The sequence below is a fragment of the Cajanus cajan genome, chromosome 4 (genome assembly GCF_000230855.2).
Source record: "Cajanus cajan strain Asha chromosome 4, NIPB_CcT2T_4, whole genome shotgun sequence".
NCBI lineage: Eukaryota > Viridiplantae > Streptophyta > Magnoliopsida > Fabales > Fabaceae > Cajanus > Cajanus cajan.
This window is the reverse complement of record NC_138520.1, coordinates 6,972,096-6,999,808: the sequence shown is the minus strand read 5'-3', so window position 1 is coordinate 6,999,808 and position 27,713 is coordinate 6,972,096. Positions and strand designations below refer to the sequence as shown.

General features: G+C 34.5%; 2 protein-coding genes across 4 annotated transcripts; one reads left to right on the top strand and one right to left on the bottom strand.

The window, feature by feature from the left end:
• Nucleotides 1-10,502: 10,502 nt before the first annotated feature.
• LOC145957590 (putative N-acetyl-gamma-glutamyl-phosphate reductase, chloroplastic) lies at nucleotides 10,503-18,056 on the top strand. 2 transcript variants are annotated; one of them, XM_083074041.1, is made up of 14 exons: nucleotides 10,503-10,743; nucleotides 12,860-12,921; nucleotides 13,058-13,196; nucleotides 13,634-13,741; nucleotides 14,004-14,090; nucleotides 14,201-14,251; nucleotides 14,357-14,428; nucleotides 14,706-14,825; nucleotides 15,693-15,753; nucleotides 16,122-16,202; nucleotides 16,712-16,791; nucleotides 16,884-16,973; nucleotides 17,325-17,453; nucleotides 17,577-18,056. In XM_083074041.1, the coding sequence occupies exons 1-14, from the start codon at nucleotides 10,660-10,662 to the stop codon at nucleotides 17,682-17,684; spliced, it is 1,272 nt and encodes a 423-aa protein (XP_082930167.1). In that variant the 5' UTR covers nucleotides 10,503-10,659; the 3' UTR covers nucleotides 17,685-18,056. The 2 variants fall into 2 exon arrangements, with proteins under 2 accessions (XP_082930167.1, XP_082930166.1); XM_083074040.1 differs by having other exon boundaries at nucleotides 12,839-12,921.
• Nucleotides 18,057-21,810: 3,754 nt separating this feature from the next.
• On the bottom strand, nucleotides 21,811-27,713 carry LOC109818491 (DCL-like protein). Of its 2 annotated transcripts, none has more exons than XM_020383973.3 (3): nucleotides 27,276-27,705; nucleotides 27,096-27,210; nucleotides 21,811-22,240 (listed from the first exon to the last, which is right to left on the bottom strand). In XM_020383973.3, the coding sequence occupies exons 1-3, from the start codon at nucleotides 27,587-27,589 to the stop codon at nucleotides 22,064-22,066; spliced, it is 606 nt and encodes a 201-aa protein (XP_020239562.1). In that variant the 5' UTR covers nucleotides 27,590-27,705; the 3' UTR covers nucleotides 21,811-22,063. The 2 variants fall into 2 exon arrangements, with proteins under 2 accessions (XP_020239562.1, XP_029124689.1); XM_029268856.2 differs by lacking the exon at nucleotides 21,811-22,240 and adding an exon at nucleotides 26,384-26,589 and having other exon boundaries at nucleotides 27,276-27,713.

The window sequence follows — 27,713 nt, the reverse complement described above, 5'->3', positions numbered from 1 at the left end:
ATGGGTTAATTAATGGATTAATCTCTTGAAATAATAAATGTTCTCACCTAAAGATTGGAATGAATCTTATCGTCTCCTTGTTCCAAATAGTATTAATATCTGCAAAAAAAACACTTCGACAATCAAGCCCATTTAGGTGCCTATGTATAATCTCTCTTTATTTATATAATGTGTACATAATTCTCATATTAATTATATCTATCCATTTTCTTTAGTTTTGTAACTGTCACAATTACCATGTACATTAAAATTAACATGTTGACACGTAAACTTGGTATTTGAACTCGACATCATATGACCTTGGTGATATGAATGTTTGATCATTTTTATGTCATTCACGTGACAATAACATAAAATATATGGCTGAACTTACGTTTGGTAACGAGGTTGGTGCATAAGTATGTGGTCGAGTTTACGTTATTGGCAAGGTTGGTACAAAATTAAAAGTCATTTTTTTAATAAATATGAGGTTTTAACTCTACTTAACTCAACTACATTTGATTGATCTTGTTTCTAATGGTCATATTCTTACATCTATATAAATGAGTTTTGAAAAATGAAAACATACGTAGAACAATAAAATATTGAAACTCTTATAACATTCATCGTAAAGAGCTAGTTGTTTTAGTTTTCTATTGTTTCAGCGAGAGCTTCAAATTGTTCGTTTTGATTCTACATAGCTGCTTTATTGAGAGTTTGAATTTTTTAAGAGTAAAGTATCTCTGTGTGCTAAAAAAGGTGAGACATCTTTCTTATTTTCAAAACTTAGAGTTGAGGATCTCTTTTGAGTTTATTGATGTTAAGTATTGGTGTAATGAAGACATCATAATCTCATAACAAATTTTAAGTCCTGTTTGAGATCTGAATGTGAATCACATAATACAACTAATTTTAAATAATGTAATTCGTGTACATGCTAAATCAATTTGTCATTTTCTATTTTCTATTCTCATTATTTTTATTTTATTACTAATAGGATCGAGATACTTCATGTTTCTATTAACAATAAAATAAAAATTAAGACTAAGTAATAAAAATATGTTAGTTGAATTAGAGTTGCGGTTGGTCTTTAAGTCTTAAGATCTTGAATTTAAGTCTTGATTTTGATAAAAAAATATATTTAAAATAATAATAATAATATAATGGTACAATAATATACCAAATGTGGAGACTAAAGTAATTACTAAAAAAGGATATCTCTTTTATTTATTAGTATATATTTGATCAATGTGTTATTGATTTTACATCTTTAATATAGGTATAATAAAATTAACAACATATTGTTTCTTGAAGATATTTCTTCTAAATTTTGAAAATGTCTTCTGTTCCGGTCATAAAAGGTCTTTAAAGATCAAAATCCCTTATGACTAGAGTATTTTAAAGTGTTCTGACCTAATTCAAATTTGAAGAGAATTTAAACTAAAAATTAGTGAGTAGTAATTCGAATTAGGAGATATTTTGTTATCTTCCGTCTTATCTTGAATTAACTGCTAAATCATGAGTAGTTATTCCTATTAAAAGGATGTTTTGTTATCATTCATTTCAACTTGTTAACCGCCAAATCTTTTAAATTTACATTCAGATTTTTGACGATTAAATTTACATCCCTCTTGAGTTGATGTCACTTGGTTAACACCCGCAACTAAATCAAATTTTTTCTTTCATACTTGAAGCTAAAGGAAAATACTCATACTCATAGTATATTTAAAAAAGCTAAGATTAAAATACAAAATATCTTCGTGAGAATTTTATTGTCAAATAATCCTTATATTATGTGTTAAATATTTTATAATTTAAAGAACACTATTTTTTTTGTTTTTCTGTCTCATCCTCTATCTCCGCCTCTGCAACATTAGCCTCATATCTAGGGGTGTGCAAAAAACCCAAATTGATCCGAACCGATCCATAACTGATCCGATCCATATTGAAAAATCTGATCCATAAAAAAAATCCGAACCGAACCACTTTATAAAACCGGTTCAGTTATCCGATCCATTTTTACAAAGTGGATCGGTTCGGTTCGGTTTGGTTTTTTAAAAAAACTAATCGATATATGAGTAAAAAGTGGATAACTGCACCGCATCGAACCGATCCAATTTCAAAAAAATCGATCCATATTTTAAGAAAACCAAACCGATCCACTTTATAAAAAATGGATCGGTTAACCGATCCATTTTATAAAACGGTTCGGTTCGGTTTGGATCGGTTTTTTGAAAAAACCGATGCATGAACACCCCTATTTGTTAAGAACAAAAGGCATAAATTGGGAGCAAATAAACTCTCTGTATTCTCATTCATATTGCAAATGAAATATTACACTTATTTATAGCAGAAAGAAAAACCAACGTTTGTATCTTTAAATGTTACTCATAATTAACAACATTAATATTATTCTAGGAATACCAAGCAAAATAAAACTCCTAATTTAAGTTTCATAACAAATCTCCCCCTTAAACTTAAATACTTTTCCCATCTCTCATTCCAATCAGCCTTTTACAATTCTCCAGCAGTGTAGTTGGTAGTGGCTTGGTGAATATGTCCGCAGCTTGAACTCGGCTTCCGACATGCTCCAACTCGACCTTTCCTTCTCTGATCTGTTCTCGGATGAAATGAAATCGGACGTCAATGTGCTTGCTCCTTCCGTGATTAACTGGGTTCTTTGCCAACTCGATTGCCGACTTGTTATCAACTCGGATCACAACCGCTTCATCTCGGATCACTCCCATATGCCTCAGTAAATTTGAAAGCCAAACTGCATGACATACGCTCCAAGATGCCGCCACGTACTCGGCCTCACAGGTCAACAGAGTTACAATGGGCTACTTCTTTGACAGCCAAGTAAAAGCCGTATTCCCGAGTAGGAATACATAACCCGAAGTACTCTTCCGATCATCAACATCTCCACACCAATCACTATCCGAGTAACCCACTAATCGGTAGTCATCCGATTTTGAATAGAAAAGACCAAGTGATAGGCTTCCTCGAACATATCTCAGAATTCTCTTCAAGGTCTTCCAATGTGTGTAGCTTGGATCCTTCATGAATCTGCTTGTTATCCCAACACTCAACATTAAGTCGGGTCTCGTACTTGTAAGGTATCTGAGACTTCCGACTAAGCTTCGATATCTCCCAGAATCAGCTCGTTCTCCTCCATCAAACTTTGAGAGTTTCGTGCCTGATTCCATTGGGGTAGAGACCGGGTTGCAATCCTCCAGTTTAAAATTCTTTAGGATTTCAAGCGCATACCTTTCTTGGGATATAAAAATCCCTTCATCCGGTTGCTTCACTTCTAGGCCAAGAAAATATTTCATCAGGCCTAAGTTTGTCATCTCGAACTCTTTTTCCATTATCTCCTTGAACTCCTTAATCAGTTTTGCATTGCTTCCAGTGAATATGAGGTCGTCGACATAGAGAGCAACCACCATCATATCCTTTCCTGATTTCTTTATGTACAAGGCATGCTCGTACAGACATTGCTTATACTCGTTCTTCTTGAAATACCCATCAATTCTTTCATTCCAAGCACGAGGAGCTTGCTTCAGCCTGTAGAGGGCTTTTCTCAATCTCAGCACCTTTTTTTCATCTCCTCTATTCATGTACCCGAGTGGTTGCTCGACGTACACCTCCTCTTTCAGCACTCTATTTAGAAAGGCCGACTTCACATCCATCTGTAGAATTTGCCATTGTCTCTATGCAGCTAACGAGATCAGAAGTCGGATTGACTCCATTCTCGTGACAGGAGCAAAAACTTCATCATAGTCAATTCCTTCCTTTTGTTTATAGCCCTTCACAACAAGCCGAGCTTTATAACGCTCAACCTCTCCCTCAGCATTCATCTTCTTTTTGTACACCCATTTTACTCCAATGGGTCGAGCTCCTTCAGGAAGGTTGGTCAGTTCTCAAGTTTTATTACGCTCAATCGCCCCAAACTCCTCATCCATAGCTGTTCTCCACTTCTCATCTTGGACAGCTTTCTCAAAACTCAAGTCTTCAGAGTCGGCGAGAAGACATACAACATGAACTTCATTTGTAGTGTCGTATATTTCCTGCAGACTTCTCATCCTGGGCTGTTGTGGCTCGGATTCTTCATCTGAGAACTCGGTGGTAGTTGTTGTTGAAGGTACAACAATGTCCGAGCTAGTTTCTACTTCGGCCGAGTTATTCCAACACCATTGCTTTGTTTCCTCCACGTGAACATCTCGGCTCACAACCACTTTTTTGTTATCAGGATCAAACAACTTGTATGCTTTGGATTTTTCATCATATCCAATAAATATGTACTTCTTGCTCCGATCTTCTAATTTTGTCCTGTGTTGTCTTGGTACTTGCCCATAGGCCAAGCTACCGAACACCCTAAGATGAGAAACACTCGGCTTCATGCCACTCCAGATCTCCTGAGGCGTCTTTTCTCCTAGCTTTGCATGTGGACATCTATTTTGCACATAGACTGCACACTGCACCGCCTCTGCCCAAAACTTCTTTGGCATGTTCTTCCCTTTCAACATTGATCGAACCATATCAAGAATAGTTCGATTCTTTCATTCCGCTACACCGTTTTGCTGCGGAGAATATGGGGCAGTCAAGAAACGCTTGATCCCATGTTCCTCGCAGTATTTGTTGAACTCAACAGAAGTGAACTCGCCTCCTCTGTCAGATCGGACTGCTTTGATGAATTTAGTTGTTTCTTTCTCCACCATTACTTTGAATTTCTTGAAGGTTTCAAACACTTCTAACTTCTCCTTCAAAAAATAAACCCATGTCTTTCTTGAGAAATCATCAATGAAAAAGACGAAATATTTCTTACTACTGAATGATTCTGGAGTTATTGGCCCACACAAATCGGTATGGATCAGTCCGAGTTGCTCCTTTGCTCGATACTCAGAACTCCTTGGGAAAGAAGTCCTCGCGTGCTTCCCGATCACACATTCTTCACAGAACTTCTTTTCAAACTCCATTTTAGGAAGTCCAAACACCATCTCCTTTTTCACCAGCTCGGTCAACCCCCCAAAGTGAAGATGACCGAACCGCAGATGCCACTTAATGGCCTCATCCTCCAAATCAAGTTTCATGCATTCATCTTGAACTATTTTCAACTCAAGTTTGTACATGCAATTTTTCTTCATTTCTACCTGGGCAATGAGTCTTCCGAGTTTATCCTTCAGTTGTAGTTCTCGGTCCTTCATCAGAACCGAGTACCCTTTCTCCATTAACAGTCCCATGCTCAGTATGTTGCTTTTTAGATCAGGTACGTAGCATACATCTCTGATCTCTCCGATTTTCCTATTTCTCAGTTGATACCAGATCGTTCCTCGGCCTTTGACGGCTACTTTCGAAGCATCGCCGAAAGAAACGGATCCGAGCTCCTCCTTTGAAAGTATTTTGAATAAATGCTCGTCACCACACATGTGGTTACTTGCGCTGGTGTCCAAGTACCAAACTGAGTTATCAGAACAACTCAGTTTGATCTCGGAAGAACAGCTCGGTTTGATCTCGGTTTCTGGAACGGTTGTCACCAGCAACACTCCTTCATCTTCTTCCTCGACAAGAAAGTTTGTTGGTTCCTCCTTTTTCTTCTCGGACCTACAATCTTTGGAAATATGACCCAGATTTCCACAATTGTAGCATTTGATCGAGTAACATTCCTTGGCAACATGTCCATACTTTCCACAGTTATAACATTCAATATTGTTATTTGTGTTTGATCGGCCACCCCAGGTCTGACCTCGGCCTCCTCGAGCCTGACCTCGGCCACGCCGAGCCTGTTGGCCGACATACTCATCACCTCGTCCTCCTCTTCCTCGACCACCTAGGCCTCTACCTCTTCCTCGCCTCTAGTACTCTGAGCATAGAGCACCTTCTCCTTCTTTATTGTTGCCTTCGCCTGAAGAGCCTGTTCAAGAGACTCCTCCTTCTCCTTCTTATTCTTCTTTCTCTGCTCATACGCCTCTAGGGACCTAGTAAGCTCTTCGACAGTGAGCATTGACAAATCCTTGGACTCTTCGATTGCACACACTATATTCTCAAAGTCATCTGTCAATGACCTTAAGATCTTCTCCACAACTCGGCTTGAGGGAAGATTCTCTCCATTCCTGTTTAGTTTGTTCGCCACAGTTTCCACCCGAGTAATGAACTCGGATACTCCTTCGGACTCCTTCATTCTCATGTTTTCCAGTTCGCCCCTAAGGGTTTGAAGCCGAACTTGCTTCACGCGTTCATCTCCCTTTTTTGCTTTCTCGAGTATATCCCATGCCTCTTTTGAAGATTTAGCATTAGCTATCTTCTCAAAACCCGACTCGTCAACAGCTTCGTACAGCAAATACAGTGTTGCCTTGTCCTTTGCTCGAACAACCTTCAATGCATTCAGTTGGGCATTTGTATACCCCTCGGTAGTCACCGGTTCCTTGTGCCCATTCTCAACCACATCCCAGTTATCTTGGGAGCCGAGAAGGGCCTTCATCTGCAGCTTCCAGTTATCGTAGTTGACATCTTTAGTCAACTTGGGTAGTGGAATGCCATTAGTTAAACCTGCCATCTCTCTTGAGTGTATATGCTCCACTCACACACCTCACAAGACTTTTTGACACTCTTCTCTCGGGCTGGGTACACCAGGTCGGCTCACACTCACCTCACGCACTCAAGCTCTGATGCCAATTTGTTAAGAACAAAAGACATAAATTGGGAGCAAATAAACTCTCTATATTCTCATTCATATTGTAAATGAAATATTACACTTATTTATAGCAGAAAGAAAAACCAACGTTTATATCTTTAAATGCTACTCATAATTAACAACATTAATATTATTCTAGGAATACCAAACAAAATAAAACTCCTAATTTAAGTTTTATAACACTACTCATGTCCTGCAAATCCACCAAAAGATCCCAGTCACATCTTCATTGGGGCCCACCATTCTGACCTTAGCAGCTTAATCGACCAATTTGTTTTTCTGTCATTGCTAACAATATTTGGAGTTGGGATGGTAGGAGACAAATAGGTCAATAGTTTGATCGGGGCCCGTAGGGGCTATGGGATGCTAGGTTATTTCCAATTATTGGTGCTAAAGTTTCAAATTCTTGTTATGGGTTGGAAATTTGGAATCTAATATCCATTTTGAGTTCAAAGCCAGGGTGATTTCATCCGGATAAGAAATTCCCCAGTGTTTGGTTTGATTCTATGCTTTGATGGAAAAAAAAGATAGATATTTGGATGCCGTGTCTGATTTTTTTTTTTAAATCATTACATTGTTCTTGAACTGTAAATGATTTTTGTTTTTACTATTGCATTTTAAAACAAAATGTGAATGCACTCTTATTAATCGGAGAATATAATAATCACTCCTCACAACACGTTATGTTGCTTTTGTTCAATAATGTAAGAACCCAACATCTAGAATTATAAAGTACCTCCCCTGTGGGAAAATACTTATTGACAGTCACACAAGAGGAAGCCAACAGCTTTTCCAGATACATAAAAATTTAAGTTACACATCCTCTAAGCTCCAAGATTCAAATGGAATAAAAAAGAGGGTCAAAGTTTAAATTCAATGATCCTTTGGTAAATGTAAAGTGTAATAGACTACTGAAATAAATTCCTCTAGCCGTGACAAATGTTCTAATGTGAAATTTGTGATTGAGATTTAAAAACATATGTAATTACATTTAATGATTTAAAATTAATTTAAACAAAGGATCATGCTTGTAACACTTGGGGCATGACGACATACTGCTATAACGGAATTTCTTCGAGTGTATGACTTATTATCAAAACTAACATAAAGAAAGATGATTGCCTTGGACTTTAGAAACATATTCAGCTAAAAATCTAAAAGTAGGCCAGACATAGTTTCTCTCCGTTTTGACTTGTGCAGAGTCCTACTAAACCTAGCTGAGCTTGACCCTTATTGAGTTTTGACCCGTACATGTCCGATCAACCACTCCTGAATGGCCCGTGACTAATATAGCTGGAAATAGGACACCTAAAGCAATATACATAATCCAGAATGGGAACAGTTGTACAATCCTAAGCTTCCCCCTCATTTTACAGAAATTCACAGATACGGGTGCTTTTTACATCGTCCAAAGTTGCATTTGCCACCAGGAGGACCCTTCAGCAAACGTTATGGTGGTTCTCTGAATCTTTGGGAATGAATCCACATTCGGGTAAAAGCATCATCCAATAATTAAGGGTTTAAAAATGCAATGCTGAACAGAAAAGACCATGCAATATTAAAAAGAAAATGCTTGAATTCTAGTTAATATCTTATAATATTATAGCAGAGGTGGTTAAAGTAAACAACTAAATTCCATTCCTTACTGAAACCAGTTACCTAACCACCAATTTGATCACCAAAAAATAAAGGGTAATAAAGGGTAATTACCAAGCCAACAAATGCACAAGAGTATATCTTTTTTAATAGTGTAAATAAGAATATGATAAGAACGGATAAGGTCGGCCCAACACTTATCAGTCTAATATACAAAGGGAGGTCCAGCCTAATTGTTATGGTCATACATGAGCTGTGATGCCCATCCGTAGCTCTAGGAAACCTGCTAACTTAGATGATTGTGCATGTTAGAGGAATATGTGAGGAGAAATATTTTGAATTGTCATGTTATAATTTAAATTATTTATATAAGTAGTTTAACATTTATATTTTTAATAAATGTATTTTAAGATAAAAGATTTAATGCGACAACAGTGTGTGGGATATATATAAAATAATGGCCCACAAGGATCTTGATCCAGCTGGGTGAAGACCATGGAAGATGGGGTCCATAATAGAGAGTCAGAGGTTAATGATAATGTTTTCCCCGTAACATAAAATAGCATAACAGTACATAATTGCCCCTAAGGTAACATAACATAAATACTAGGTTAAATACCTCTTTTGATCTCTTACAATATTTTTTTTTTTAATTTAGTCTTACTTTAATTTTAGGTCTCAATTTAGTGCATGTTTGAGTTTCAATGCAAACGTGAATTTTCACGTTTAGTTGAAGCAAAATTTTTTTGCTTCCACGTAAAATCTATCTTCAACGTGGAGAGAGAGTGTAAAATCAAGTTTGAAAATCCAATCCAAACATGCACTTAGTCCCCAATAAATTAAATCATTGTAATTTGGGACTTCTGTCTAAATAATTTAAACGGAGTTAACTGACGTGGATGCCAGGTGGATGCCACGTAGATGCCACGTAAGTGGATCCCAAAATACTGGAATACACCTTGAACCAGAACGGCTCGTTCTGAAACCAGAACGGGCCGTTCTAGTTCCAGAATTTATTCTTTAATTTTTATTTTATTTTATTTTATTTTATTTTTGCTAATCCAATAAAAAAATTCAATTAAATCCAAGTTATCGAAAATAAAAATTATCACGGGAAAATATTTACTAAAGTACAAAGCATTTCAAACACTAGATTTGGTAATATTGTTAACGGGGATTGATAATTGCAAAACATTTGGGCTATACAGTGTATCATTAAGGACGATGCAGTCACTAAGGACAATGGTAACAAGTTTTATTTCATTGTTAGTCAAACTGGAGTGAACTATTTACTACTAAATTGACACTATACAGTCAAGGATGAAACGAAATGGTGTTTCTCCTTGAAGTCATTGACGATGTATCCCAACAATAACAACCTGTTCTTGAGGAGGTACAACCTGAATTTTTGTGATTTAGGGTTTTCCTTCAGCGTTACCCAGATGATTTCCTTTCTCAATAATTTCTTTGAACTTTTTTAGTATATGTTATGTTTTAAATTTTTGTTTTCTGTTTCTGAACCATGTTTCTGTCTTTGAATTTATGATATATTATGAATTTTTATTTTCAATTTTTGAATCACATTGCGGCATTTTAGTCAGGATTCTGAACTGGATAAGTTCAAATCAAAGAAAGATTTTAGAAGATCTTATCTTATTTGATTTTTTTTAGTTTTATTTATAAATAAATATTAATTTATTGTATTTTTTATTTTATATTTTTTATTAATATAGATATAAAAAAAATACAATTAAAAACATGAATTTGGCGTTTTGGAACGGGCCGTTTTGAATTCAGAACGACCCGTTCTAGAAGCAGAGCGACCCGTTTTAGAAGCAGAACTGTCCGTTCTGGTTTCAGAACGGCCCGTTCTACTGAACTCATGTTGTGTTAAATTTGCATTTGGAACAGCCCGTTCCGGTTGCAAAATTAACACACCAAGAGTGCATCCAGAACGGACTGTTCTGGTTCCAGGTGTAGTCATGCAATTTAGCGTCTACGTACACGTTCACGTACACATCCACGTGGCCAACAGTTAACCCTGTTTAAATTATTTGGACGGAAGTTCCAAATTACAATAATTTTAATTATTAGAGACCAAATTAAAACCAAAAATTAAAATGAGACTAAATTAAAACAAAAAAATATTATAAAGGACGAAAAGAAGTATTTAACCTTTCTTAAAAAGTGTTCTTATTAAATATTCCCAAAAGCATAAATATTATTATCTTGTTTCTAGTTTTCATTAAAACAGACCTAATAATACCCTGTATGGTTGCTCCGCTCTGCTATCGTAGTTGGCACCTCTGCAAAACCCACTTGTCGAATTGCAATCCCCATTCAAAAGGGTATTCGAATTTGGTTTCAAATTTTCATCTTTCAACTTCACCAACATGTCTCTCCCTTTCTCCTCTCACATTCTATCTGCCACTGCTTCTTCTCGTTTCCAGCCCTTGCCTCCATTTCTGGGATTCAAGGTACCCTTTTCAACATTTTCTCTTACAATATTCTTGCTTCCACATAGTAAGGCAATTCCTCATATTCTGTTGTAGTCTGAAAGAAAAATGATAGTAAAGGATGCTAAAAAATAGCAAAAGAAAAAGACACTGCCCCTAATGTACACAAATTATAATTATTTGTTTTAGGGTTAGAAATTTTTTGATCGTACAACTTGTGTATAATGCATTACTCAATCTGAAAATTTCCGGTTATCATTTGTTTTGGAGTTTTTAAATTGAATAATGGTCTGTTTAGGTAAATAGCTTAATTAAGGTCTTATTGATAAGATTTTTATCATATAAGCACTTATGTGTAAGTTGTTTCTACTATTAAAGAGGAAATTGGATTACACTGTTCCAATATAGGTTGTAAGTTGTTTGCGAAAGTTATCCTAGAAAGCTTATTGAAATAAGCTGAAAACAACTTACGAAAATGTCATAAGCTATTTTCTAAAGTTTTCCCAAAAGTTTGCATTTGGGAAAGAGGTCATCAATGTATGTCAATGAAGAAAAGCACAATACAATCACAGTGCAAGGTCAAGTTATGGTTAAATTCTCATTGCGGAGACCCAGCAGGCACAATTAGCCAATCCCCACACCTCCTTTTTCCTAATGGAGGAGAACCACGCAAATTAGCAGAAACCACTCTTGGCCCTTCTTAACAAAATTTATATAGGGTAGTTATTAATCACAAGTAACCTTTTTTTATAACCATAAAATTGATACAAAATATATACTACTAAAAAGTATATGCAAGTTCTTAAATTCCGACCTTATAGTTATTTTTGTAATTTTTCTATCGATAAAAAATAGTAAAAATCCAAATGTATATATGGTATTCATGCAATTCATTCATATTTCTTTGACTTTCAAAACATACACCGTATTGTACTCGATTTTCTTTTGAAAACAAAACGGTCGTATTTAGTTGGAGTCTTTCAATGTCTAAATTATTTGAGAAGAGTTTTTGCATCAATCGTTCTCCAAGTATTTTTTCTTCTATAATCTAGTCTCTTAGATTGATGATAAGGAGTCGTCTTTTATTATACACCCCTTATGTGAGATTAATATTTTTAAGTAGCATGTTTCACATTTTTTCTTTGAGTTGCTAGTAATAATTTAAAAAATCTATAATTTAAAGTATTAAAAGTAAAATCGTGGATAGATGAGTTCTTAAATAATGTGGATAGATAAATTCTTAATTAATATTATTAGTTGCTCTGTTCTTCGCGTATAAGTTTTTATACTTTTTTTTAGTTTGATTATAATTTAAATATGTTTTTAGTGCTATAGTTATTTCAATTTTATTTTTGATTCTTATATCCTAAAAGTTTAATTTTAGTTCAGTTTTAAAAATTTTATTTTGGTCTCTACTACCAACAATATGTCAAGGCATATATGCCATTAAAAAGTAGCTTGATAGAATTCAACAAAAAAATTTATGAAAAAAATAATTTCTTTATTGAATTGAGAAAACAGAATTATTTGAGAGACCTAAACTCTCCACCCCAAAATTGGTGCTTTCCTCACTATTTTTTAACAACCTATTTATTTGCAACCATTTGGACCAAAGTCTAGCTGATTGGAGGGATCAAAACCTTTAACATAATAAGAGTTACAAAACCATTATGGATCACTAAGGCCTATTAAAACATTACGAGCAATTCATTAAAATTAATGATATTAAAAACAATTCTACTAAAATACAATGCAAAGGAAGACTAGATTAAATTAAAAAATTAAACCCAAACACATAGGTATTGTAGTAATCAATTCCTTGTCTTGCACATGTTCATTTCATAGTCCACTAAAATATTGGCATTACAGAAAGACCAAAACCCATCATTGAAAAACTACAAGCAACCACCTTCAATGACTTATTCCAATATTCCATAGCAAAACAAAGGGAAAAACTGAGGGTCAAATTGCTTTAGTAATCCTGCCATAACTAATTCCCTTCTAAATTCTCTAAGAATTTCAAATAGCAAACTAGAGAAGGAAAATACATAATTTTCCTCTACTGCATCAAGCATTTTGATGAAACTGTGACTAGTTTGAGATCTACTTGGACAAGATAAACTCTAAGGAAACAAAGGCAGGTAATGAAGTCCCAAATTTTCTGGAAATCCCGTCATCAACTGTTGGAACAACCCCAAGGTACCCTCTTATTTGTTTTGTAGTTTGCAGAATAATCATAATAATTTATGTTTTGTTTTAATTCTTTCACTTTTTCTTATTCTTTTTTGGTGGATAAATGTGATTGATTCGCCAATTTTATGTTGTTGGTTGGTAGTTTTCAGGAGTTTGGAAAGGTGACAAAGCAACAAGATGGGAAGCTACTTGTGAAGTGTTTGAGCAAGAGTGGGAACCCATCTTCACAAAATGCAGTTCGTGTTGGTGTTCTTGGAGCTAGTGGCTACACTGGTTCTGAGGTAAGCTACATGGCACACATTGGTTTTAAGTGTGCTTGGTTTAGTGTGTGGAAAGGTTGGAACATGGAAAATTAATAAGGGGCCCAAGTATAAGTGATTTTAATCCAAGTTGTCTTATAATGAGAATGAGTTAATATAATCAAGGTTCTAAAAAACAATTTCAGCCACAATGTCAGGGTTTTTAGGGTCTCTGAAACTGTAATTTTTGTTGCATTGATTGCAATTTCGTAATTTAAAACCTTGGTTATATTTAATTTGTTTTTCGCTTGTAATTTTGGTATATAGAACTCAACTACTCAAGTGTAAACTGCTAAGTGGCTTTCATTTCAAATTGTTTGCACTATCACTTTCCATGTACTCAACCAAGCATCTTGATATCACTGTCAGTGTAGAGCTGGTGTTACTATGTTGTGAGAATGTGATGCTTTTTTGTTTAGGTTATCCGGCTTTTGGCAAATCATCCACAATTTGGAATTGCATTAATGACTGCTGATAGGAAAGCTGGGCAGCCAATCTCGTCTGTATTCCCGCATTTGAGCACTCGGGTACGGTTGGTTTTAGATATGATCATTTGTATTTAAGAAGATATTTTTCTTCATTTCTAGCTATTATTATCGTGGGTATTGTATGTTATATGTTTTGTTGCTTCTAAGTGAATTTTGCATACCTTTTCTATGATGATCATGGAGGTTGGTTCTAGTCTCATTCTTCATTTTCTTGAGAAATCCTCATGGCATGATTATGACATATGCATGCTGATGTGTTGTTTTGTAAATTACAGAATTTGAACTTAACCCATGTTTGCAGGACTTGCCAGATTTGATTGCAATAAAGGATGCAAACTTTTCTGATGTGGATGCTGTTTTCTGTTGTTTGCCACATGGAACTACTCAGGTTCTTCATTATTGCTTCTGAGTTTTGTAATTCCCTGAATTGACCAAGAAAGCACAGGATAAATTTATCAATGCTTAAAATTAATCCTTAGATTCTCTTCTTGTTTCCAGGAAATAATTAAAGGCCTACCAAAGCACTTGAAGATTGTGGATCTCTCTGCAGTATGTTTTAAAATAACTGTTGTTTGTTTTTTCCAAAAACAAATCATTATACAATATAAACAAAGTTTTGCTTCATATCAGAATTCTAAATGAGGGATTTTGTAGGATTTTCGTCTAAAAGATATTTCTGAGTATGAAGAGTGGTATGGTCAGCCACACAGAGCACCAGACTTGCAGGTGGGACTTCTTATCGTGTTCAATTACAAAACATTCTCATTTATCTAGGTTGCTCTGTATTCTGTCTTTCATTTCATCTAATCTTGCTTAGCAAACTGTTGAACCTCGTTAGATTTTCGAAAGGTATATATTTGATGAAGTACAATGCTATCACTATTTATGAATTTGACTTGCCAACTTTTATTTCTGTTCATCTATGAGAATTTTGAATCTCAAGTTGAAACCACCTTTCTTGTATAATTTTATTTTTAATGATGAGTTTGTTATCTGTATCCAGAAAGAGGCTATATATGGATTGACAGAGGTTTTAAGGGAAGAAGTAAAGAATGCACGTCTAGTTGCTAACCCTGGTTGTTATCCAACATCTATTCAACTTCCTCTTGTCCCATTGATAAAGGTCAGCATGTTTCCTTTGCATTACATAATGCATATGTAGAATAAGTGAATTTCCCTCTTAAAAAAAATGTTGTTGGATTAACATGCTAAAATTTGTTTTAAATCGTGTTATAATGAGTCTGTTCTGTGTGACTATAACTTGTATCTGTTAGTCTTCGCTTTTCCTTGGCTTCACATTTATGGTTTAGGGTGTTAAGCTTGATGTACCCTTCACTTTTAAACAGATTTATCTGGTATTCAGTTCTTGCTCTGTACGAGGAAATCAGTGTATTGGATGTGAAGAAACTGATAGCTCTCCTTCAATGACTAGTTTTTAGATTGCCGTTTTTTTTTATCTTGTTTATTCTCCTCTTGTTTTTAATTGTTGATGATTGGATTGCTTATCCTCCAACCTTTTGTACTTCTATCACTTTCTCTAAATAATTTTTGTTTTTTATCAATAGAAAAAAGTTTGCATATCTGCATTTATTCTATAACATGAACAACTGAGCATTCATAGCACAAAGGGAGAAGTGCGAATTGAAGATATGTTGTTGTCATCCATATGGTTTGCATTGAAAGGCATGAGATGGCAATTCTGAGATATTGCTGCTATGCCTTTAGATCTATCTAGTGGATTGGTGGGAAATATCTGGTATTCAGGGTAATATATGAGTTCTGCTTTTGGATGTGTACCTGTTTACTTTGACTGAAGCACTCAAGATGCCAGATCAAAGTTGTTTCCAGAGATGGAAGCTTTGTCCAAGGACTTAGGCTCAACTTTATGCTTCCTATTTTAAAAACTGATTTTTCTGTATTTATTGATTTTATGTAGCGTTTCATATCCCCTTTGATTTTAAGTTTCTTCTGAGTGTTCTTTGTTTTGCAGGCTAGTCTTATTAAGACTAAAAATATTATCATTGATGCTAAATCTGGTGTGAGTGGAGCAGGTTAGAATCTTGATGCATCATCTCTTTTGTATTTTATTACTCCCTGTGTTCCATATTGATTGATGTTTTCAGTGAAATTATTGAAACAACTATTTCAATGTTGCCCCTTAATAAATAGTTAAATACTATTGTCTTTGAATACTTAGTAATGCATTTATAGAAATTAGGAAAGAGAATAAGGATATTTTAGTAAAGTTAATTTCTAATAAAATCTTATATTATCTTGGAGTAATTATTTTTCATAATCTGCGTGCAAAATACTTAAACATCAATCAATATGGAACTGATGGAGTACAACTATTCCACAAAACATTCTCAGCCCAAGTTTCTCATTTTCATGTGGTTCTATTGCTTGGTTCTTGTTGTAGGGCGCAGTGCCAAGGAAAATTTATTGTTCACTGAAGCAACTGAAGGTCTCAATTCTTATGGCGTTACCCGACATCGCCATGGTAAGTCTAATTTTCTTCTTATAATTGGATTTAGGTATTTTGAGTCTGACAAACTTCAGCCTAACTAATGCACTGACCATACTATATCTTCAAGTTATACTTTTGTGTGTGATGATGAAGCATCGAGGGATTAGTTTTATTGTAAAAGGTGCTCAATAATACAATAAGTAATAACTACTAAAAGCAACCAATAATACATGCTACACTATTCTGTTTTTATTGGTATAGCCATAAGGACCCCTCTCCAGTTAGGACACCAGTGTCAAGAAGGGCCAAGAGTGGTTTCTGCTAATTTGCCTGGTTCTCCTCCATTAGGAAAAAGGAGGTGTGGGGATTGGCTAATTGTGCCTGCTGGGTCTCCGCAATGAGAATTTAACCATAACTTGACCTTGTACTGTGATTGTATTGTGCTTTTCTTCATTGACATACATTGATGACCTCTTTCCCAAATGAACAACAATGACATCTGGATTTGAATAGATCTAATTATCCTATTTTGTTGTATGCAGTTCCAGAAATTGAACAGGGACTTGCTGATGCTGCAGGTTCAAAAGTAACCATTAGTTTTACCCCACACCTGATTCCAATGGTAAGAGTGGCTCCTAGGATTGTATGATCTGTATTCTTCTCTTTCTTGCTAGTGAAGTAAAGTAACAATTGCTTCTTTTTGCCATTTATTAGAGCCGTGGAATGCAATCAACTATTTATGTTGAAATGGCTCCAGGAGTGAGAATTGAGGACCTGTACCAGCAGCTGAAGCTCTCATATGAGGTTTATCTTTTAATGTCACTACTCGTTTCATCTAGTTTACGAAAATGTAATGTATGAATTGCATATATGCCGACAACATACAAATGCAGGTTTGAAATTGGTACTTAATGGTTATTCCTCATTGTTAAAGAAAATATTTCATCATTGAACTCTTCGACATCATAGTATTTAAGATCTTGGTCTCTTTCACCTTTAAGGCTTTATCCTGCCTTGTTTCATGGGCCTGTGGAATGTGCATACACTTTATCACGATGCACGATTTTTTTATTGCTTTGTTAGTCTACTTTTTGCTTTGTTTGAATTTCTTGGTTTCTCCCTTAATTTCTCTTTTCTTCTTTCCCGTGATTTCAGGATGAAGAATTTGTTGCTGTGTTGGAAAATGGAGTCATTCCTCGAACTCACAGTGTTAAAGGAACTAATTATTGTTTAATCAACGTTTTTCCTGACCGAATTCCTGGAAGGGCAATCATCATATCTGTTGTATGTTTAAGTTTTCTTTTTCTCCTATATATCCATAGCTTTTTAGGTGAAATTATGTGCATTTAATTATATTATGATTTTATTGTTGCAACGACTCTCAAGTATGTTAATGTGTTGTTGCAGATTGATAATTTAGTGAAGGGAGCTTCAGGTCAAGCTTTACAAAACCTTAATTTGATGACGGGATTTCCAGAAAATTTGGGACTTCATTACCTGCCTTTGTTTCCTTAGAGTTTATCTTGTCCAAGTAGATCTCAAACTAGTCACAGTTTCATCAAAATGCTTGATGCAGTAGAGGAAAATTATGTATTTTCCTTCTCTAGTTTGCTATTTGAAATTCTTAGAGAATTTAGAAGGGAATTAGTTATGGCAGGATTACTAAAGCAATTTGACCCTCAGTTTTTCCCTTTGTTTTGCTATGGAATATTGGAATAAGTCATTGAAGGTGGTTGCTTGTAGTTTTTCAACGATGGGTTTTGGTCTTTCTGTAATGCCAATATTTTAGTGGACTATGAAATGAACATGTGCAAGACAAGGAATTGATTACTACAGTACCTATGTGTTTGGGTTTAATTTTTTAATTTAATCCAGTCTTCCTTTGCATTGTATTTTAGTAGAATTGTTTTTAATATCATTAATTTTAATGAATTGCTCGTAATGTTTTAATAGGCCTTAGTGATCCATAATGGTTTTGTAACTCTTATTATGTTAAAGGTTTTGATCCCTCCAATCAGCTAGACTTTGGTCCAAATGGTTGCAAATAAATAGGTTGTTAAAAAATAGTGAGGAAGGCATCAATTTTGGGGTGGAGAGTTTAGGTCTCTCAAATAATTCTGTTTTCTCAATTCAATAAAGAAATTATTTTTTTCATAAATTTTTTTGTTGAATTCTATCAAGCTACTTTTTAATGGCATATATGCCTTGACATATTGTTGGTAGTAGAGACCAAAATAAAATTTTTAAAACTGAACTAAAATTAAACTTTTAGGATATAAGAATCAAAAATAAAATTGAAATAACTATAGCACTAAAAACATATTTAAATTATAATCAAACTAAAAAAAAGTATAAAAACTTATACGCGAAGAACAGAGCAACTAATAATATTAATTAACAATTTATCTATCCACATTATTTAAGAACTCATCTATCCACGATTTTACTTTTAATACTTTAAATTATAGATTTTTTTAAATTATTACTAGCAACTCAGAAAAAATGTGAAACATGCTACTTAAAAATATTAATCTCACATAAGGGGTGTATAATAAAAGAGGACTCCTTATCATCAATCTAAGAGACTAGATTATAGAAGAAAAAATACTTGGAGAACGATTGATGCAAAAACTCTTCCCAAATAATTTAGACATTGAAAGACTCCAACTAAATACGACCGTTTTGTTTTCAAAAGAAAATCGAGTACAATACGGTGTATGTTTTGAAAGTCAAAGAAATATGAATGAATTGCATGAATACCATATATACATTTGGATTTTTACTATTTTTTATCGATAGAAAAATTACAAAAATAACTATAAGGTCGGAATTTAAGAACTTACATATACTTTTTAGTAGTATATATTTTGTATCAATTTTATGGTTATAAAAAAAGGTTACTTGTGATTAATAACTACCCTATATAAATTTTGTTAAGGTTATCATTACTCGTTACAAAAGAAACTGAGAATTCTTGTTATCTCAAATAAATATGTAGATTACACTAAAAATATAGTTTTTTTTATTAGGTAATACTAAAGATATAGTTCATAATGAAGTGTAGAATAAATTTTATTAATACAATTATGCTCGATATATATATATATATATATATATATATATATATATATATATATATATTTTTCATAAACTCGGCATTGACAATCTACACGTTAAAACAAAATACACATACTACATTACAATTATTGTATAAAATAAAGAATTTAATTTAATAAACTAGAAATTAATAAAATTTCAACATATTTTTCACATATTAATCGGTTTCACACATTTCTTAAAGGTTAAATACCTCTTTTGGTCCCTTACAATATTTTTTTGTTTAAATTTAGTCTCACTTTAATTTTAGGTCTCAATTTAGTCCCAATAAATTAAATCATTGCAATTTGGGACTTCCGTCTAAATGATTTAAACGGAGTTAACTGATGGCCACGTGGATGTCAGGCGGATGCCACGTAGATGCCACGTAAGTGGATCCCAAAATACTGGAATACACCTGGAACCAGAATGGCCCGTTCTGGTATTTTATTTTTGCTAATCCAATATAAAAAATTCAATAAAATCCAAGTTATCGAAAATAAAAATTATCACGGGCAAATATTTACTAAAGTACAAAGCATTTCAAACACTAGATTTGGTAATATTGTTAATGGGGATTGATAATTTCAATTGCAAAACATTTGGGCTATACAATGTATCATTAATGACGATGCAGTGTATCACTAAGGACAATGGTAACAAGTTTTATTTCATTGTTAGTCAAACTGGAGTGAACTACTTACTACTAAATTGACACTATATAGTCAAGGATGAAACGAAATTGTTTCCCCTTGAAATCATTGACGATGTACCCCAACAATAACAACCTGTTCTTGAGGAGGTACAACCTGAATTTTTGTGATTTAGGATTTTCCTTCAGCGTTACCCAGATGATTTCCTTTCTCAATAATTTCTTTGAACTTTTTTAGTATATGTTATGTTTGAATTTTTGTTTTCAGTTTCTGAACCATGTTTCTGTCTTTGAATTTATGATATATTATGAATTTTTATTTTCAATTTTTGAATCACATTGCGACATTTTAGTCAAGATTTTGAACTGGATAAGTTCAAATCAAAGAAGGATTTTAGAAAATCTTATCTTATTTGATTTTTTTTTATAGTTTTATTCATAAATAAATATTAATTTATTGTATTTTTTATTTATTATATTTTATTAATATAGATATAATAAAAAAATACAATTAAAAACATAAATTTGGCATTCTGGAACGGGCCGTTTTGAATTCAGAACGGCCCATTCTAGAAGCAGAACTGCCCGTTCTGGTTTCAGAACGACCCGTTCTGCTGCACTCATGTTGTGTTAAATTTGCATTTGAAACGGCCCGTTCCGGTTGTAAAATTAACACACCAAGTGTGCATCCAGAATGGGCCGTTCTGATTTCTAATTGCAATGATTTTAATTATTAGGGACCAAATTGAAATAAAAAATTAAAGTGAGACTAAATTAAAATAAAAAAAATATTATAAGGACGAAAAGAGATATTTAACCTAACTACTATGACTATCACCCCATATAATGTAATGCCCCACGCCGATGACCTTTCTAAGTTTCCATGACCAATTGCTTTTTACCTGTACTTTCACTTTCCCACGAAACACAAATTTTATTATAAAATATAAAATAATCAGCTGGTTATTATTAATATATTACATTGTCATATATAATGACGACAAAAATTAAATTAGCTCCGTCCAACACGGACTCTCTAAAACTTGGTCCTTCATGTTCTCTTTAAATATTGATCATTGGATTAATAAAAATTAAATAAACGACTAGGATAGATTCAAATGGAAAAAAGAAAAGAGGGTCAAAGTTTAAATTCAATGATCCTTTGGTAAATGTAAAGTGTAATAGACTACTGAAATAAATTCCTCTAGCCGTGACAAATGTTCTAATGTGAAATTTGTGATTGAGATTTAAAAACATATGTAATTACATTTAATGATTTAAAATTAATTTAAACAAAGGATCATGCTTGTAACACTTGGGGCATGACGACATACTGCTATAACGGAATTTCTTCGAGTGTATGACTTATTATCAAAACTAACATAAAGAAAGATGATTGCCTTGGACTTTAGAAACATATTCAGCTAAAAATCTAAAAGTAGGCCAGACATAGTTTCTCTCCGTTTTGACTTGTGCAGAGTCCTACTAAACCTAGCTGAGCTTGACCCTTATTGAGTTTTGACCCGTACATGTCCGATCAACCACTCCTGAATGGCCCGTGACTAATATAGCTGGAAATAGGACACCTAAAGCAATATACATAATCCAGAATGGGAACAGTTGTACAATCCTAAGCTTCCCCCTCATTTTACAGAAATTCACAGATACGGGTGCTTTTTACATCGTCCAAAGTTGCATTTGCCACCAGGAGGACCCTTCAGCAAACGTTATGGTGGTTCTCTGAATCTTTGGGAATGAATCCACATTCGGGTAAAAGCATCATCCAATAATTAAGGGTTTAAAAATGCAATGCTGAACAGAAAAGACCATGCAATATTAAAAAGAAAATGCTTGAATTCTAGTTAATATCTTATAATATTATAGCAGAGGTGGTTAAAGTAAACAACTAAATTCCATTCCTTACTGAAACCAGTTACCTAACCACCAATTTGTATCACCAAAAAAGGGATCTAGAAGTCAACAAAGTGAAGCTCACTTCAATAATTTTCTGTGTTCCTTTCATTATAAGCTCGATATCTCAGTCAATAATTATCCACTGCCATTGACAATGTAGGTAAGGCCACTGATCAATAATGGGGAAAGCAGATGTAAAAAGTAGTCAGCACACCAAAGTAAACAAATTCCATTATATATACATCCTCCCACGCTTAAAATGTTGTCGAATAAACCTTTCCGCATAAGTAGGGTACTTATCTCTAATGTATTCCCGAAGGCACTTCTGATAGGAGAAATCGATCCAGCCGCCATCAGTTCTAACAACAAAAAGACACCTTGATTGTCGATATTGGGGATGACGGTCAACCTACAAGAGAGGAAGTCACACATTCATATCCTGCACTGGCTGTCTGCTCTGAACAGATCATGGACAAGCAAATACAAATAATAATAGCTGAAGTTCGACAGTCTTGAGGTCGGTTAATATATATATTTTAATAAAATATGAAATGGGTATGAAAAAACAAAGAATTTGATAATTAAATAAAAGGATATGGCTCCTCAAAAGGAGGAATCCCACTGGATTAATTATGTCCTTGGTTATCGAAATTCAATTGAAAAGGAGGGGGATAGTTTACAGAACTGATAATCAAACCCCAAATCACATTAAAACAAATTGTAAAGGGTAAGGTGAAATCCAAATTTTAAGTGTTATATTTCACAATAGTTGGATGTGGGAGACAAACTTTCAGGTATCGTCTAAGAATGGACTCTTGTTTTCATGTCTGACTTTGACCAATCCGCATAAACATGATTTGGTCAATAAAGGGTAATTACCAAGCCAACAAATGCACAAGAGTATATCTTTTTTAATAGTGTAAATAAGAATATGATAAGAACGGATAAGGTCGGCCCAACACTTATCAGTCTAATATACAAAGGGAGGTCCAGCCTAATTGTTATGGTCATACATGAGCTGTGATGCCCATCCGTAGCTCTAGGAAACCTGCTAACTTAGATGATTGTGCATGTTAGAGGAATATGTGAGGAGAAATATTTTGGTGTTTATGTGGCAGTACATCTGTGACGATAGGAGCCTGTTATGATACGTATTCAGCACTACAAGTAGCTGTAGGATGATGTAATTGGTGTGAACTGTGAAGAATATAATAACGTTCATCCCTGACTAGAATATAAAAATTTGATCTAATTGAAGTGGTGAGTGGTAACCTAGCCTGGTAATACAAGATAACAGCTGATTCAAAATAGGTTTGCATTGGCAAAAAACAGATAGAAAGAAATAAATCTTAACACCTTTCGGAGCACAAAATTGACAGAACCGCATGTCATATAAAATCATTGTGTAATTTTTAACATTTTGGTTTAATTACACTTTTGTTCCTCTTGTTTTCGTTAAAATTTGATTTTCACCCTTCTTGTTTTAATTTCTATAATGTTATCCATGTAGTTTTAATATTGATAAATTAAGACCTGTCAGTTTGACAATGATAGGACATTGAATTTGCTGCATGAAAACATCTTGTTTTTTTGCTGGCAAGAAATCAAATTCAATTCTGTGGAACTCTTTTTGATGATTTTGCTTACAATCAAAAGAGAATCTCTTTAATAATGAAACGAGAAGGGGAGTTACTGTTACTTGGATCAATTTGAAAACTACAAGGTAAAACTTCACAATTAAATCAGGGAAATGTAGTACAATTAAGCCTAATACTTTTTTGGGGTAGAAAAGGGGGATGAAGCTCAATTAAAGCCAAGATCTTTTAACATAACTTGCACATTAATCTGAAGATTTATCAAAAAGATATAATGTACAAATATTTAAATATATAGTATTAATTCATAGAAATTACTAAATTACCCTGGCAACAGACTGCAAATAAGCATCAACTTGAATTTTGCATATTGTAGTTCTGGCCTAATGATAGAGAAGAAAGAAAGTAGCCCTTTAAGTTGGGTCACCAAATTGTTCTACATGAATGGAGGGAAAGTTACCAATGGTTTAAAAATTTTATTCCAAATTCCAGTGTTTAGGCATTTAATTTAATCAAGGCACCTAAACCCTAAACCCCCCCCCACACACACGCACACAAAAAAAAAAAGACATGCACTATAATTGTAGCATTGATGTAGAGAGTTTCTTATATCTTTCAATTCATAATTGACAATTAAATGCCATTTTTTCTCTAACAGTAACAGGTTTTCATCATCACCTATATGAGACATGTCTCGAAATGTATTTCTTTAGGGTTAGTGATAAATCTACAACACATGTAGATTTCTTAGGCTAAATTGATGAACTATCATGTTAATGTGTTAGAATGGAACATTTTAGAAGTATTTGAGGATAAATATTAGTACTAAGAGTCTTCCTAAACCTTTGTTTAGCTTAGCTTTTATATATATTTGACATTTTTATCTGAACATTGGTTCACTAAGAGAAACATCTTCTTGCCATGCAAAATCTGTTCAATCATGCCGTTGCTAAGTGAGTTTCTCCTTCACCAGGAAAATTCCAGGATTTCACCTCTATCACATTTTTGCCCAGCGATGATCTGATACTCTTCCTCTGCAATAAAATCACCCTGCGATGGCTTTCCTTTGCTGAGCAATGATAGTTAAATAGAACCAATATAAAAGCATGATTCAGGCCTGAACTTCAAACTGTTTTGCACAGGAAGTTACTCTTATCACTCCAATACTGCCTCTTCCATTGGAGCCTCATGCTAGGAATAGTTCTTTCAGGCATCATGCATCCTTTTTTTCTCACCTCTCCATTTTTCTTGTTTTTGTTCATTTTATCATGTATTTCTAAGTTTCCCTAGGTTAAGTTAGGATCAATTCTACTGAACCTTGATGTAATTGGGTTACTCTTATAGATTTTAGATTAATGTCATTCAATCTATGTTTCTAATTTTGCTCTAAATGCTTTTCTTTGATTGATCACCATTGAATTGATGCTTTGGCTTTGTATAGCAATGAAAATTGGATATAATGCTAGATTTGGATTATGAACTATATGTTTCGGATATCTAGGAATTGAATCTAATTCATGTTCATACTTATGAGTTATTGAGCTTAATATTTCGAATTAATTGAGTTTCACTGAGAGAATTAGGATTCTAATAAAAGAAAAAGGGTTTTCACGGAGGAATTGGATTCTACCTATTTTAGTGCACTCAAATGATAATCGAATGGAATTGGCTGTAATCAAAGAGTCATGAGATTAGTTTAAGTGAAGGGAGAAGGATTCCAATGCTTAACCTTTTAATCATTCATAGTTTTCACTTAATATTGCGTGTTTCCTAATTCCTTGCATTTCATTCATTCTATTGCATATCAAGGTTAGTTCAACTTGCAATAGCTTGACAGTTAGTGGTATCACTGGCAATTGACACAAAAGTCTCTGTGAAAATGATACTCTACTCATATTACATGTGGTGATTGGTATACTTTCCGCAATTGTTTGCTTAAGGGAGGAAGCCAATAGTTAGCAATAACCAAAAAGTTAAACAAAATCTAATGAAAGGCCTGAATATATGTCTGTCTGTGCTTTAAAACAAACTTATCTGTAAGGGGTTTGGAGTTAATGAGTCCGGATTGGGGAATGATTAGTGGTAGAGAATAAGTGGATTAAAGGTTCATACTTCATTGGGTATTTATAAACCTAAGTGAACAGTAGCTGTTAGGAAGCAGTGAACAGTTGCATATGGGTAAATTGAAGGAATAGTACTTGGCCCTCAAAATTTTAGTAAGTAGTATCTGGGTAACAAGAAGAGTCTCCGACCAATTTTAGTCAACATTACCAAATTAAAACTATATCTTGGAAACTTACTCCACCTACCTCCTTTGCTAACAAAGCTTACCCCAGCTAATCCAATGGATTTCTCACCTATCTAAACCCTAAACCCCACAAAATTTACACCGTTATTGGGAAAAAAACTAAAATAGCCCTGGACTGAAAAGATATAACAAAAGGAACAATGTACAAAACCAACATGAAAAGTCAATGCAATAAGGTTTGGTTTTCTCGGTAGACAAAAATGTTTAGGGGAAGGAGCCCTATTCTAAGGTACAAGCCAGAAGACTCGGCAGGGGCTTATAGTGGTACATACAAATGACATTTCAATTAAGGACAATGAAAAAAGATGAACCCATGAGTCCATGACCTTCTAGTTGACATTGTTCAATCTTACAAGTTGAACCAACCCTTATTGGCAGTTTTAGAGAATTTTATATATATTTTCAGTATCTTACAGAAGTAAACCAGATGTCTACTTGCCTGGTCAGGCTTGAAATAACCATGGTTTTACGGAGAGACAGCAGTGCAGATTCTAACTGCTCACAAAACCATTGTGCTCAAACTAAGCTCTAATATAGTGGCAGCCTTTGCTTTAAATTTATATATTCTTCTGCACAAATACAAGATACAAGTGCTATGAGCACTATCTAAATCAAGATAAGTAGTATGCGTAAATTTTAAGATGCAATATCCCCAAATTAAGTCATTCATAACAAAGATAAGGCTTCCATCATAATACACCAAATACTGGCAACACCATCGCAGGGGTAGCTATATACAATTATGTATCAATATTATTATAAAAGGAATATAGCTTAAAAAATATCATATAAACTGATCATCCTTGCTTCAACTGATATGTGAGACATGCACACGCCCTCCCAAGGGGGGAAAAACTAGTCCAGATGGGTGTAGATGAAAGTCAAGCCACCAAACACAATGAAAGTGTTAGAAAATCCCAGTCAAAATTGATATAAATTAAAATCAGGGTAAAAGGTGTTTATTTGAATACGAAAGGGATAAGAAACATATAATCTTACCATTTGCCAAATATAGCAACAAGCGGGTTTCAAACACACTATTACTGTATTACAAGTTACGAGCAGTTCGTCGATAATTTAGGAGTTAGGAGAACCACAGTCAGAAGTCGGACTGATAAAATAATGCTAGGAATTTGTTTAGATACAAATTTAGAAGCATTTTGAAAAGTGCTTTTTATTTTTTTTTATTTATGAAAATTACGAAGATGACACCAGGATTCGAATCAAAGACTATGTACATTCTACTTCATCCCCTCACCATTAGAACCTAGTAGTTTAAGCATCCAAACATGTTCAAAGTAAAGGCACCAATGAAATGCAATGACATGACAAGAAACATATTGGTCAGAGGTTGAGCTTACCATAATGGATTCAAGTCCGCATCCAATCTTATCTTCAGAGTGTGGATGGTAAGCAAGGAGCTTCTGAACAACAACTTTCTCGTCCTCCGCACTCAATCGCGCTCCATCCATATACCTGCAAAATAAAAATCACTTGAAAATTTTGTTATGCAATTTATAGAAATGAAATTAAGAAGTGACCTTCGTGAGTGGAGAATATCCTTGGCGAGCAAAACGGTGGGTTCAATGTCCTTGAGAATCGCTTCCTCGGTGTCCTTCCATTTCCGATAATCGGGCTCGTCCTCCCACCGCGGCTGGCTTGGCGGGAAAAGAGCTTTCCGTGCATTGCCGATGCTGGCGGAGCTAGTTTTGTCGTCCGCCTTGTCGGAGGGAGAGTTGGCGGCGGCGCTGCACCATAGGCGGTGACGCGCGGCGACGGCTCCGGCGGCGAAGCGTTGGTAGTTATGGAAGCAAACGCGGAGCAGCAGAGCCTGTCTAAGAAGAAGAGAGGCCATGGATGGATGGTTTATCGTGGTTTGTTTGGGTTTGGTGATTGGTAGCTCATAATCTCGTAACGGGTCACACTCATCACTCCACAATGGACCCCCTACACACCCCGTTTCCCAGCCCACTTGCAAT